General features: G+C 41.6%; 1 protein-coding gene across 1 annotated transcript; it reads left to right on the top strand.

Moving 5' to 3' along the window:
• Nucleotides 1-8,950: 8,950 nt before the first annotated feature.
• On the top strand, nt 8,951-14,521 carry si:rp71-39b20.4 (potassium voltage-gated channel subfamily V member 2). The gene is made up of 2 exons (XM_014190008.2): nt 8,951-10,537; nt 13,338-14,521. The coding sequence occupies exons 1-2, from the start codon at nt 9,206-9,208 to the stop codon at nt 13,665-13,667; spliced, it is 1,662 nt and encodes a 553-aa protein (XP_014045483.1). The 5' UTR covers nt 8,951-9,205; the 3' UTR covers nt 13,668-14,521.
• Nucleotides 14,522-15,041: the final 520 nt, after the last annotated feature.

The raw sequence follows: 15,041 nt of genomic DNA, 5'->3' as shown, positions 1-15,041 counted from the left end.
AGTATTTGACTTCGATAGAAAGAAGAATTTCAAAGGACTAGACATAACAAATGCATTTGAAATGACACAAATATACACTATATCAATAAAAATGTTTAGGCTACTGTAGTAGACTATATTGACTTGTTATGCTAATTTGTGTTTGTTGTCCATAGCTTATGCCTACCCATACCATAACCCCACCATGGGGAACCCTGTTCACAACGTTGACATCAACAAACCACTTGCCCACACGATGCCATCTGCCTGGTACAGTTGAAACTGGGATTAATCACACTTCTCCAGTGTGCCGTGGCCATCGAAGGTGACCATTTGCCCACTAAAGTCAGTTACAATGCCGAACTGCAGTCAGGTCAAGTCCCTGGTGAGGACGACGAGCATGCAGATGAGCTTCCCTGAGATGGTTCTTCGGTTATGCAAACCCACAGTTTCATCACCTGTCCTGGTGGCTCGTCTCAGACCATCCCTCAGGTGAAAAAGCCGGATGTGGAGGTCCTGGGCTGGCGTGGTGACACCTGGTCTGCGGTTGTGAGTCCGGTTGGATGTACTGCCAAATTCTCTAAAATAACATTGGAGGCGGCTTATGGTAGAGAAATGAACATAAAATTCTCTGGCAACAGCAATAGTGGACATTCCTGCAGTCAGCATGCCAGTTGCACGCTCCCTCAAAACTTGAGACTACTGTGGAATTGTGTTGTGTGACAAAACTGCACATTTTAGAATGGCCTTTTATTGCCCCCAGCACAAGGTGCACCTGTGTAATGATCATGCTGTTTAATCAAATTCTTGAAATCAGGTGGATGGATTACCTTGGCAAAGGAGAAATGCTCACTAACAGGGATGTAAACAAATTGAGACATTTGAGAGAAGTAAGCTTTGTGCGTATGGGACATTTCTGGGTTATTTTATTTCAGCTCATGAAACATGGGACCAACACTTTACATGTTGTGTTATATATATATATATATATATATATATATATATATATACAGTTAAAGTCAGAAGTTTACATACACCTTAGCCAAATACATTTAAACTCAGTTTTTCACAATTTCTGACATTTAATCCTAGTGAAAATTCCCTGTCTTAGGTCAGTTAGGATCACCACTTTATTTTAAGAATGTGAAATGTCAGAATAATAGTAGAGAGAATGGTTTATTTCAGCTTTTATTTCTTTCATCACATTCCCAGTGGGTCAGAAGTGTACATACATTCAATTAGTATTTGGTAGCATTGCTTTTGAATTGGTTAACTTTGGTCAAACGTTTCGGGTAGCCTTCCACAAGCTTCCCACAATAATTTGGGTGAGTTTTGGCCCATTCCTCCTGACAGAGCTGGTGTAACGAAGTCAGGTTTGTAGGCCTCCTTGCTCGCACACGCTTTTTCAGTTCTGCCCACAAATTTTCTATAGGATTGAGGTGAGGGCTTTGTGATGGCAACTCCAATACCTTGACTTCGTTGTCCTTGAGCCATTTTGCCACAACTTTGGAAGTATGCTTGGGGTCATTGTCCATTAGGAAGACCCAATTGCGACCAAGCTTTAACTTCCTGACTGATGTCTTGAGATGTTGCTGCAAGATATCCACATAATTTTCCTCCCTCATGATGCCATCTATTTTATGAAGTGCACCAGTCCCTCCTGCAGCAAAGCACCCCCACAACATGATGATGCCACCCCCATGCTTCACGATTGAAAGCCTTGCAAGCCTCCCCCTTTTTCCTCCAAACATAACGATGGTCATTATGGCCAAAGAGTTTCATCAGACCAGAGGACATTTCTCCAAAAAGCACGATCTTTGTTCCCATGTGCAGTTGCAAACCGTAGTCTGGCATTTTTATGGCGGTTTTGGAGAAGTGGCTTCTTCCTTGCTGAGCGGCCTTTCAGGTTATGTCGATATAAGACTAGTTTTACTGTGGATATAAATACTTTTGTACCTGTTTCCTCCAGCATCTTCACAAGGTCCTTTGCTGTAGTTCTGGGATTAATTTGCACTTTTCTCACTAAAGTACGTTCATCTCTAGGAGACAGAACGCATCTCCTTCCTGAGCCGTATGACGGCTGTGTGGTCCCATGGTATTTATACTGGCATACTATTGTTTGTACAGATGAACGTGGTACCTTCAGGTGTTTGGAAATTGCTCCCAAAGATGAACTAGACTTGTGGAGGTCTACAATTTTTTTCTGTGGTCTTGGCTGATTTCTTTTGATTTTCCTATGATGTCAAGCAAAGAGGCCCTAAGTTTGAAGGTAGGCCTTGAAATACATCCACAGGTACACCTCCAATTGACTCAAATGATGTCAATTAGCCTGTCAGAAGCTTTTAAAGCCATAACATAATTTTCTGAAATTTTCCAAGCTGTTTAAAGGCACAGTCAACTTAGTGTATGTAAACTTTTGACCTACTGGAATTGTGATACAGTGAATTATAAGTGAAATAATCTGTCTGTAAACAATTGTTGGAAAAATTACTTGTGTAATCACAAAGTAGATGTCCTAACCGACTTGGCAAAACTGTTGTTTGGTTAACATGAAATTTGTGGAGTGGTTGAATTAATGACTCCAACCTAAGTGTATGTATACTTCCGACTTCATATATATATATATATAAATACATGTATATAGATGTGTGTGTGTGTGTGTGTGTGTGTGTGTGTGTGTGTGTGGGTGTGTATATAAAGATGTGTGTATACAGTGAGGGAAAAAAGTATTTGATCCCCTGCTGATTTTGTCCGTTTGCCCACTGACAAAGAAATGATCAGTCAATAATTTTAATGATAGGGTTATTGTGAGAGACAGAATAGCAACCAAAAAATCCAGAAAAACGCATGTCAAAAATGTTATAAATTGATTTGCATTTTAATGAGGGAAATAAGTATTTGACCCCCTCTCAATCAGAAAGATTTCTGGCTCCCAGGTGTTTTTTATACAGGTAATGAGCTGAGATTAGGAGCACACTCTTAAAGGGAGTGCTCGTAATCTCAGTTTGCTACCTGTATAAAAGACACCTGTCCACAGAAGCAATCAATCAATCAGATTCCAAACTCTCCACCATGGCCAAGACCCAAGAGCTCTCCAAGGATGTCAGGGACAAGATTGTAGACCTACACAAGGCTGGAATGGGCTACAAAACCCTCGCCAAGCAGCTTGGTGAGAAGGTGACAACAGTTGGTGCGATTATTCGCAAATGGAAGAAACACAAAAGAACTGTCAATCTCCCTCGGCCTGGGGCTCCATGCAAGATCTCACCTCGTGGAGTTGCAATGATCATGAGAACGGTGAGGAATCAGCCCAGAACTACACAGGAGGATCTTGTCAATGATCAAGGCAGCTGGGACCATAGTCACCAAGAAAACAATTGGTAACACACTACGCCGTGAAGGACTGAAATCCTGCAGCACCCGCAAGGTCCCCCTGCTCAAGAAAGCACATATACATGCCCGTCTGAAGTTTGAATGATTCAGAGGACAACTGGGTGAAAGTGTTGTGGTCATATGAGACCAAAATGGAGCTCTTTGGCATCAACTAAACTCGCCGTGTTTGGAGGAGGAGGAATGCTGCCTATGACCCCAAGAACACCATCCCCACCGTCAAACATGGAGGTGGAAACATTATGCTTTGGGGGTGTTTTTCTGCTAAGGGGACTGCATCAAAGGGATGATGGACGGGGCCATGTACCGTCAAATCTTGGGTGAGAACCTCCTTCCCTCAGCCAGGGCATTGAAAATGGGTCGTGGATGGGTATTCCAGCATGACAATGACCCAAAACACACGGCCAAGGCAACAAAGGAGTGGCTCAAGAAGAAGCACATTAAGGTCCTGGAGTGGCCTAGACAGTCTCCAGACCTTAATCCCATAGAAAATCGTTGGAGGGAGCTGTAGGTTCGAGTTGCCAAACGTCAGCCTCGAAATCTTAATGACTTGGAGAAGATCTGCAAAGAGGAGTGGGACAAAATCCCTCCTGAGATGTGTGCAAACCTGGTGGCCACCTACAAGAAACGTCTGACCTCTGTGATTGCCAAGAAGGGTTTTGCCACCAAGTACTAAGTCATGTTTTGCAGAGGGGTCAAGTACTTATTTCCCTCATTAAAATGCAAATCAATTTATACAATTTTTGACATGCATTTTTCTGGATTTTTGTTGTTGTTATTCTGTCTCTCGCTGTTCAAATAAACCTACCATTAAAATTATAGACTGATCATTTCTTTGTCAGTGGGCAAACATACAAAATCAGCAGGGGATCTATATATATACACACACACACACACACACACACACAGCTCCTTGACTTTTTCCACATTTTGTTACAGCCTTATTCTAAAATGTATTAAATTATTATTTTTTCCATCAATCTACACACAATACCCCATAATGACAAAGCAAAAACTGTTTTTTAGAAATCTTTGCTAATTTCTAAACAATAAAAAGCTGAAATATCACATTTATGTAAGTATTCAGACCCTTTACTCAGTACTTCGTTGAAGCACCTTTGGCGGAAATTACAGCCTTGAGTCTTCTTCGGTATGACGCTACAAGCTTGGCACATCTGTATTTAGGGAGTTTGTCCCATTCTTCTCTGCAGATCCTGTCAAGTTCTGTGAGGTTGGATAGGGAGCATTGCTGAACAGCTATTTTCAGGTCTCTCCAGAGACATTAGATCGGGTTCAAGTCCGGGCTCTGGCTGGGCCACTCAAGGACATTGTCCCGTAGCCGCTCCTGCGTTGTCTTGGCTGTGTGCTTAGGGTTGTTGTCCTGTTGGAAGGTGTAACTTCGCCCCAGTCTGAGGTCCTGAGCGCTCTGGAGCAGGTTTTCATCTAGGATCTCTCTGTAATTTTCTCCATTCATAGTTGCCTCGATCCTGACTAGTCTCCCAGTCCCTACCACTGAAAAAAATCCCCACAGCATGATGCTGCCACCACCATGCTTCATTGTAGGGATGATGCCAGGTTTCCTCCAGACGTGACGCTTGGCAATCAGGCCAAAGATCTGAGGTCTGAGAGTCTTTAGGTGCCTTTTGGCAAACTCCAAGCGGGCTGTCGTGTGACTTTTACTGAGGAGTGGCTTCCGTCTGGTCACTCTACGATAAAGGCCTACAGTGCCTTGCAAAAGTATTCACCCCCTTGGAGTTTTTCCTATTTTGTTGCATTACAACCTGTAATTTAAATAGATTTTTATTTGGATTTCATGTAATTGACATACACAAAATAGTCCAAATTGGTGAAGTAATATGAAAAAAATGAAAAAATGTACTTGTTTTACAAATTAAAAAAGAAATAAAAATAAACTGAAAAGTGGTGTATGGGGGCGTGAATAGTTATGCGTGCTCAAGGTTTCTGTTTCTTTGTCTTATTTCATAATATTAAATATTTTGCAACTTCAAAGTGGTAGGCATGTTGTGTAAAGCAAATGATACAAACCCCCAAAAATCAATTTTAATTCCAGGTTGTAAGGCAACAAAATAGGAAAAATGCCAAGGGGGGTGAATACTTTTGCAAGCCACTGTAATTGGTGGAGTGCTGCAGAGATGGTTGTCCTTCTGGAGGGTTCTCCCATCTCCACAGGGGAACCCTGGCGCTCTGTCAGAGTGACCATCGGGTTCTTGGTCACCTCCCTGACCAAGGCCCTTCTTCCCAGATTGCTCTGTTTGGCCGGGCGGCCAGCTCTAGGAAGAGTCTTGGTGGTTCCAAACGTCTTGCATTTAAGAATGATGGAGGCCACTGTGTTCTTGAGGACCTTCAATTTTTGGTACCCTTCCCCAGATCTGTGGCTGGACACAATCCTGTCGTCTCGGAGCACTTCGGACAGTTCCTTACGACCTCATGGCTTGGCTTTTGCTCTGACATGCACTGTCAACTGTGAGACCTTATATAGACAGGTGTGTGCCTTTCCAAATCATGTCCAATCAATTGAATTTACCACAGGTGGACTCCAATCAAGTTGTAGAAACATCTCAAGGATGATCAATTTACTTATGTAAATAAGGTATTTCTGTTTTTAAAACATTTGCAAACATTTCTAAAAACCTGTTTTCACTTTGTCATTATTGAGTATTGTGTGTAGATTGCGGATGAAATTGTTTAATTCTATCCATTTTAGAATAAGGCTGTAACGTAACAAAGTGGAAAAAGTCAAAGGGTCTGAATACTTTACGAATGGAATTGTGATACAGTGAATTATAAGTGAAATAATCTGTCTGTAAACAATTGTTGGAAAAATTACTTGTGTCATGCACAAAGTAGATGTCCTAACGGTTAGGACATCTACTTTGTGCATGACACAATACATTTTTCCAACAATTGTTTACAGACAGATTATTTCACTTATAATTCACTGTATCACAATTCCAGTGGGTCAGAAGTTTACATACACTAAGTTGACTGTGCCTTTAAACAGCTTGGAAAAATCCAGAAAAGTATGTCATGGCTTTAGAAGCTTCTGATAGGCTAATTGACATCATTTGAGTCAATTGGAGGTGTACCTGTGGATGCAATTCAAGGCCTACCTTCAAACTCACTGCCTCTTTACTTGACATCATAGGAAAATCTAAAGAAATCAGCCAAGACCTCAGAAAAAAATTGTAGACCACAAGTCTGGTTTATCCTTGGGAGCAATTTCCAAACACCTGAAGGTACCATGTTCATCTGTACAAACAATAATACGCAAGTATAAATACCATGGGACCACACAGCCGTCATACGGCTCAGGAAGGAGATGCGTTCTGTCTCCTAGAGATGAACGTACTTTAGTGCGAAATGTGTAAATCAATCCCAGAACTACAGCAAAGGACCTTGTGAAGATGCTGGAGGAAACAAGTACAAAATCCCAACCAAAATCCCACCATCCCAACCATGATGCATGGGGGTGGCAGCATCATGTTGTGGGGGTGCTTTGCTGCAGGAGGTACTGGTGTACTTCACAAAATAGCTGGCATCATGAGGATGGAAAATGATGTGGATATATTGAAGCAACATCTCAAGACATCAGTCAGGAAGTTAAAGCTTGGTTGCAAATGGGTCTTCCAAATGGACAATGACCCCAAGCATACTTCCAAAGTTGTGGCAAAATGGCTTAAGGACAACAAAGTCAAAGTATTGGAGTGGCCATCACAAAGCCCTGACCTCAATCCTATAGAAAATTTGAGGGCAGAACTGAAAAAGCGTGTGCGAGCAAGGAGGCCTACAAACCTGACTCAGTTACACCAGCTCTGTCAGGAGGAATGGGCCAAAATTCACCCAACTTATTGTGGGAAGCTTGTAGAAGGCTACCTGAAATGTTTGACCCAAGTTAAACAATTTATAGGCAATGCTACCAAATACTAATTGGGTGCATGTAAACTTCTGACTCACTGGGAATGTGATGAAAGAAATAAAAGCTGAAATAAATCACTCTACTTTTATTCTGACATTTCACATTCTTAAAATAAAGTGGTGATCCTAACTGACCTAAGACAGGGAATTTTTACTAGGATTAGATGTCAGCAATTGTGAAAAAATGACTTTAAATGTTTTCTTTAAGGTGTATGTAAACCTCCGACTTCAACTGTATGTGATCGTATACAAATGTAAGCAAGGTTTGAAATGATTGTTTTAGTCAAATATTATATATGTTTGGGCTTGTTGTGGTCAATTTGCAGTCTACAAATTATTTATAATTATGTTCCGACCCTCTGACCATCCACTCATGAAAGAAATTGTCCCACAGCTGAATCTAGTTGATTTTCCTTGTCCTAAACTTTTGGTCTTTCTGGGTCTGCCTCTACCTGACTGTTTGTCTCGCTCTGCTGTGGTGGATAAAATATTTATAACTTTTACCAACTTTGTCATTTTCTTACAGTAGCCAATCAAGTTTTGAATGTTTGGACATTTTGAATTATAAAACCATTGAAATATTCTGCCCTAGAGTACATTTAAAATGTGTTCCTTCATGTGGTAATCAACACAGATGACTGTCAGCTAGATGTCAGAGTGGAGCTTGCAGACTGTGCCGGACTATAATGAACATACATGTAGGCTTACACGACTATAACTCTATTTTTAAACTGTGTGCTTCTTGCAATTCAGTCATGACCAAAGTTCTGAGAAATAATATTCTCCACTATGTTTTTATATGGGCAATCTGCAGTTAAGCGTGATATTCTAGTTTACTTTTTTATTTTTATATTGCCACACTATTAGGTCGAAAAAACACTCTGAAATTGTGAAAATTATCATAATGTCATTTTTTGTGTAAGAGCTGTGTAAGAAAAACAAAATGAAGGAATTTCAGTCTGTTTAGCCAAGATGGAACTTTTGGCCCACATCATGACTTCACAATGTGATCTGATTATAATAGACCAATGACTGTTCATTTGGGTAAGGGGGTGGGCTCTAGACCATCCTATTAGCCAATCAGGGCTGTGTATGTAAATCCTATCACCATTAGACTGACCAAACAAGGCTTAGGGAAATAAATGATTGAAAAAATACATACAGTATGTGGAGTTATTTTCATTAAATAAACACAGTGATTTATTAGACATACAGTGAGGATTTAAAAATACAGTTAAACACTGCATGGGGCTTTAAGTCCAAAAATGGATGTAGCAACTGCAGCTTGCTGCTTTAAGGTATAAATACTGTCTAGGCTAGTGTAATTAGGGGGGAATAAGTGATCTGCATGATAAAACTGCAACCAAATTTGGTTTCCCGTGTGATTCACATGAAAAAAGTGGAGGTTAGAGAAGGCATAGATTTGAAGTTATACAAAGGTTGTCGTTTACTGGGATTCCTTTTCAGTTTGAACTGCATGTACCTGTAAGCCTTTAATAGCCTTGTCACAAATGGGTGACTGCTGTCTCTGCTCTGCCTTTCCCTCCTCCCAGCACCAAATCCTTAAATCACAACACTAATCCTCCCGGACAGTATTTTTAACTTCTGTTAGGACAGAAAGAACAGCAATGGGATTAGAGAATCAGTGAGGAGGATGAATCCCCAACTCATGCTCTTGATCTTCTTGCACGTTGAATCAAACATGGTGTAGCTTTTTCTCTCCCTGCTGAATTTGTAAGGAAAGGAAAAGGAAGAAGGTCTTGCCGTTGTTGTTCTTTGTGTCGAGGAATGTGAAACGTGTGACATATTGGATTTGTTGGTAAGGTCTTTACTGATTTAACTTTCACTAGGTGAGCAGGATTGATTATTCTCAATTTCCTACCCTCTGAGGGGTCGTACAATGGAACAACATTCAAAAACCACTCATCACCTTAAAAAGCTGAAAAAACGGCGCTCCAGTTTGTTTGCCAGCGTGAAACTGAACACCAGCTTATCCAAGAACATTGAAGAACCAGACGCTACCTTCCCATTTGCACAGGAGAGCTCTGTGAAAGCATGGACGTCCATGGATAACCTGGACAACCCTGCTACTCAGACAGTGGTCTCGAAGGAGAACGGGCCCGAGAAGAAAAGGGAGGAGAAAGAAAAACGTGTCGCCAGACAATCCAACATAGTCACCATCAATGTCGGTGGGAGAGTCTTTCACATACCAATCCATCTGGTTCTCCGCTACCCCAAAACCAGGATTGGCTCTCTGGCCCTCTGTACCGATCCTGTGAAGAGGATGACACTCTGCGACGACTACTCCGTCCGCAAAAATGAGTTCTTCTTTGACCGGGACCCCACTTTCTTCCACTACATCTTCCACTTTTACTGCAGCAACGTCATGTGGGTGATGGAGAGTCTGTGTCCGCTCAATTTCGAGGAGGAGATGAACTTCTGGGGTCTCCGCATGAGGGACACTCCGAGGTGTTGCCGCATGCTGTTTGAGGAGAAGGTGGATGAGATCAAAGATGGCCTGAAGGTCAACCAGGAGCTGATCGACGAAATCAAGCCGGCCCACAGGGATGAAGAGGCCATGTTCAAAACCATGTTCCTGGGAGGGTTACGCAAGGCCCTTTGGGACCTGATGGAGAACCCCTACTCCTCTTTAGCGGCCAAGGGCTTCGCCGTGTTCTCCAGCCTCTTCGTCCTCATCTCCATCGTTGCCATGACCCTCAACACGGTGAAGGAGCTGAGGAAGTACACTATCTATGGCAAGACCTACATGGAGTGTGTGGAGATCGTCTCCATCGTCTTCTTCACCTTTGAGTACTTCCTGCGGCTACTCACCACCTGCGACATCAAACACTTTGTGAAAAGCGGCCTCAACTTTGTGGACCTGTTGGCCGTCATGCCCTACTTCATCCAGATCATCTTTGAGATTTTCACAGATGTTGATGATGCTGGTGCCCAGGAGGACCTGAAGACCATGGCCAGGGTCAGCAAAGTCAGCAAGGTGCTCAAGGTGGTCAAGCTCATGCGCATCTTTCGCATCCTCAAGCTGGCCAAACATTCCACGGGAATGCGGGCGTTTGGCTTCACCATCCGGCAGTGCAGAGAGCAGGTGTGCTGCTTATTCCTGTTCATTATCATGGGCATCTTCACCTTCTCGGCCCTCATGCACTCTGTGGAGCTGGACCAGCCAGGCACCCCCTTCAGCAGCATCCCTGATGCCTGGTGGTGGGCCGCAGTGAGTAAACAACTCCAAACTCCATATCAGGGGTATTCAACTCTAAACCTACGAGGTCCGGATGCTGTTGGTTTTCTGTTTAATTAATTACACCCACCGGGTGTCCCAGGTTTAAATCAGTGCTTGATTAGAGGGGAACAATGGAAAAAAAAGCAGTGGAATTGTCTTCAAAGTGCAGAGTTGAGTTTGAGGGCTCTATATGTTTTGTGTTCTGTATAATATGCCCTAAATTTCAGTAATTTTTCTATGGTATGATAATGCATTCCTGTTCATTGACACTTCTATTAGATTTTTCATCCTTTTAACTCTTATTTGAACTCTCTCAATTGATGTTGCCAGTGGCAGTATACATAAAGGATCCATTTCCTGTTTGTGGTTCACTTTAATCATGAGGAAACAGGCCCAACAAGGCTTTTCATGACCAACGGGGAAGGATGACAAAAATACTTCCCTGACTTTTGTTTTTAATTTCTGAGTTGGATAATGTACAGTGCCTTCAGAAAGTATTCACACCCATTTACTTTTTTCAAATTTTGTTGTGTTACCGCCTGAATTTAAAATTGAAATGCATTTGTCACCGGCCTACACCCCATAATGTCAAAGTAGAATTCTGTTTTCAAAATGTTCACAAATAAATGTTAAACCTAAGTCAATAAGTATTCAAACCCTTTGTTATGGCAAGCCTAAATAAGTGCAGTAGTAAAAATGTGCTTAACAAGTCACATAAGTTGCATCGACTCACACTGTGTGCAATAATAGTGTTTAAGATGATTTTTGAATGACCACCTCATCTCTGTACCCCACACATACAATTATCTGTAAGGTCCCTCAGTCGAGCAGTGAATTTCAAAACACAGATTCAACCACAAAGACCAAGGAGGTTGCCTCGCAAAGAAGAGCACCTATTGGTAGATTGGTAAAAATAAAATAGCAGACATTGAATCTCTTTGAGCATGGTGAAGTTATTAATTACACTGTTGATTGTGTATCAATACACCCAGTCACTACAAAGATATAGGCACCCTTACTAACTCAGTTGCAGGCAAATGGTGACTTTAAAACTGTTATAGTTTAATGGCTGTGATTGAAGAAAACTGAGGATGGATCAACATTGTAGTTACTCCACAATACTAACCTAATTGACAGAGTGAAAAGAAGGAAGCGAGAGAATACAAATATTCAAAAACATGCATCCTCTTTGCAACAACGGACTAAAGTAATACTGCAAAAAAATGTGACAAAGCAATTAACTTTCTGTCCTGAATACAAAGTGTTATGTTTGGAGAAAATCTAATACAACACATTACTGAGTACCACTCTCCATATTTTCAAGAATAGTGGTAGCTGCATCATGTTATGGGTATGCTTTCCAGATGTGGAAAGATCTTAGAGATTTACCCAGAAAGACTCACAGCTGTAATCGCTGCCAAAGGTAATTCTACAAAGTAAATTAGATATTTCTGTATTTCATTTTCAATAAATTTGCAAAAATGTATAAAAACATGTTTTCACTTTGTCATTACGGGGTATTGTGTGTAGATGAATGAGAGAAAATCTAGGCTGTAACAAAACAAAATGTGGAATAAGTCAAAGGGTATGAATACTTTCTAAAGGCACTGTATTTGCGTATTGGTTTTTCAGCCTTTTACCTCATATTTTATATCATGAGGAACAAGGGTCAACAAGGCTTTTCATGACAAACTGCGAGTGATGACAAAAATACTTTGCTGACTTTAGTTTGAATTTCAGAGTATGATAATGTAATCTGCCACATTTCATTGGATTTCTTTGCTACTCCAAACATGGGGCATGACGTGTGTTCATGCATCATAGTCTGTGTGTCTTCCTCTTTGGTGGAGGACATTATAGGCTTTATCTCCCGGCAGCTGTTAACTTTTACGTGTCTAATCTCGTCTAATGCCATGTAATGCCTTTCGTTTCAAGCCATGGTTTACAGACTGATTAGAAAAGTTGGATTGGTTCCTGGATCCCTGGAGGTTGAAGTGGTCCTTGTTATTCCCAGAAGTATTTCCGGACCTGACATAGTGTACATGACTAGTGCTGTAACTAACATCATGATCAACTACCATAATTACCTAGATTAGTATCAGGCTTATTCTCAAGGTCTGTCTCCTTCACTTGGTTGGATTCTGATTCAAGTGAAATATACAGTATGTTCTGTTTTTTCGTTGTCAGCAAAAGAAACCAGGCTGTAGCGCAGCCATACTCACCTGGCAGACCTGACTAAAACAGGGTCAATAAGGACAGCGGGTCCTGACTTATATATATGGTAGTGCATGGGAATTTTTCCTCTTGTAATGTTATTCACTGACAGATCTTAGAGTGCTATTTATAACCTGTCAAAAATGTCCATTTGGCCATGTTAGCTAAATGGGTATAGTTAGGCTATCCAGCTATCAAAATCTTAGTTATCATGGCCAGATTACGTGACCAGGGGCCTCGACCCCCAGGGGGCTACATTGATTTAGTTGAGTAATTTAGGTATCACATGAACACACATAAGACATGAAAATATGTGTTGAATTGCCGGGATTTTTTTTCTCTCTGCCAACAAGAGGGGTGTGAACAGTTTAAACAGCAAGGGTCACGATGTGGGGGTTTGTTACGATGATGATAAATGACAATATCCATCCGGACCTTTGCCATCTCAGAAATCTGTGTGACCAGACCTACTCTAATAGTAGTTGAGTACCCCTGGTGTTCTGTATAGTATGTGGCTTTGACTAAAATGTTCTTTGAGATGAACACAACAAGACCCATTTCCTTCTTCGTCCTACAGGTGAGCATCTCCACTGTGGGCTATGGTGACGTGGTGCCCATCTCCTATCTGGGTCGCTGCGTGGCTTTTGGCTGCATCTCCTTTGGCATTATCCTCAACGGCATGCCCATCTCAATCCTCTTCAACAAGTTCTCCGACTACTACGCCAAGCTCAAGGCCCAGGAATACACCCAGACTATAGGCCCGGGTGTACGCACCTTCCAGCTCAAGAAACGTCTGCGGCGCAAGTTCGATGGCTGCTTTGAACCACAGCCTTCGGACGACTCTGATGACGATTATGACACCGCATACCATCCATACAGGAGTCAGAGCTGTGCGGGCGCCGAGTGAGACCCTAATGCCAACGCCCCTTAAATGCCTTTCTCGCCTTCACGCTGGAGACTGACACCCCATCTGCCTCTGACTATATTCTAAGCCGGGATGTAGGAAAGTAAACATTGGGCAAAGGGGGTGGTGGGGGTGGGGGATTGAGGCTGAGCCAAGGGGAGATAAACCGTAAGCTACAGCTTTAGACGTGGCACGCTAAGGGTGACTCCTCAGTCAAATGGACAGGAATTACCCACCATCGGGATCGGTTTCTAAGAATAGCACCTGATGCAGTTAAGTTGAGTGGAACTACCTTTTTACCAGGCATTCATGCCTATAACAGAGTAACGGCCAACGTTTATTAGACTATATTGCACAAACCACTTGAGAAGCTGAGGGATGGTAGCCAGTAGGCCTATGACTGCTCCATTGGATGAAGTGCTAATATACATTTTTTTGGAGGGGGCCTCAGATCTATAAAATGTGCAGGCTGTAAATTTTCATATCAACACATGCAATTAGGCCTAATTAGTTTATTATAACATGATAAAAGACACTATTGCAGTTGGATGATACTTCCAGTAGGCAATTACTTCTCAGTTTTTGTCAGAAAATTAACATTCAACTAATTCATTGAAAAAATTATTATAAAACAACAGTTTTAACGGTATCTTTAATTCATTAGCAGAACTGAACCCAACTCTGACATGGTACTCAGTTTCTACCCAAATGTCCATGTTATGGGCAATAGTCAGTTCAAGTCACACTATATACTTAAAATGTATACAGTTAGACAGTACTATATAGTACTGTATACAGGACTCATTTGAAATAGACCATGCGATGGGTGTCAAAGAATAAAAGTTATTTCATCTGAAGTGTTTTATTTCTTGTTTTGTTGAATGTCTCATGTCCTATTAACCATAACATGTTACCACAACCAGTAAGTCAGTGAAAGGGAAGGATGAAGCCAAATACATTGAACTAAAGTCAACTGCAAAGCTTTCTGGGAAATAATAATAAGTGTTTGATATAAATAACAAACAAAAACATTTCTGCTCTCCATTGATAAAAAATATTTGATTGTAAGAAAATCTATTTTCAAGGTTGAAATGTGTGGCTTGCACTCAAATAACTACAGATAGAGTATTGAAACAGAAATCAAGATCACAAGCAACCAGACATTGCAGTAGTTTGATACGGCACAGATAAGCTGACTGTCTAACAGTATTTAGGGATAAGGCGACTGAAAGGATAGCAGCAGTGGCTTTTGACAGTCGCCTGGCAGTGACTTCTAGAGTTAACCTGGGGCCATGGGACTGTATTACGACAGTAACAGTAAGGAGTGAGAGGGGACAGAGAGGAAACGGAACCAAGGCTATCCACACACACATTCAT

Source organism: Salmo salar, chromosome ssa03 (assembly GCF_905237065.1).
Source record: "Salmo salar chromosome ssa03, Ssal_v3.1, whole genome shotgun sequence".
NCBI classification, from domain to species: Eukaryota; Metazoa; Chordata; class Actinopteri; order Salmoniformes; family Salmonidae; genus Salmo; species Salmo salar.
This window is presented reverse-complemented; position numbering and strand designations above follow the sequence as displayed.

Bases quoted from the DNA above. Each gene is read 5' to 3' on its own strand.
- si:rp71-39b20.4 (XM_014190008.2), top strand. From the start codon at position 9,206: ATGGAACAACATTCAAAAACCACTCATCACCTTAAAAAGCTGAAAAAA. The intron at 10,538-13,337 runs GTGAGTAAACAA...TTCGTCCTACAG, and splicing joins ATGCCTGGTGGTGGGCCGCA to GTGAGCATCTCCACTGTGGG.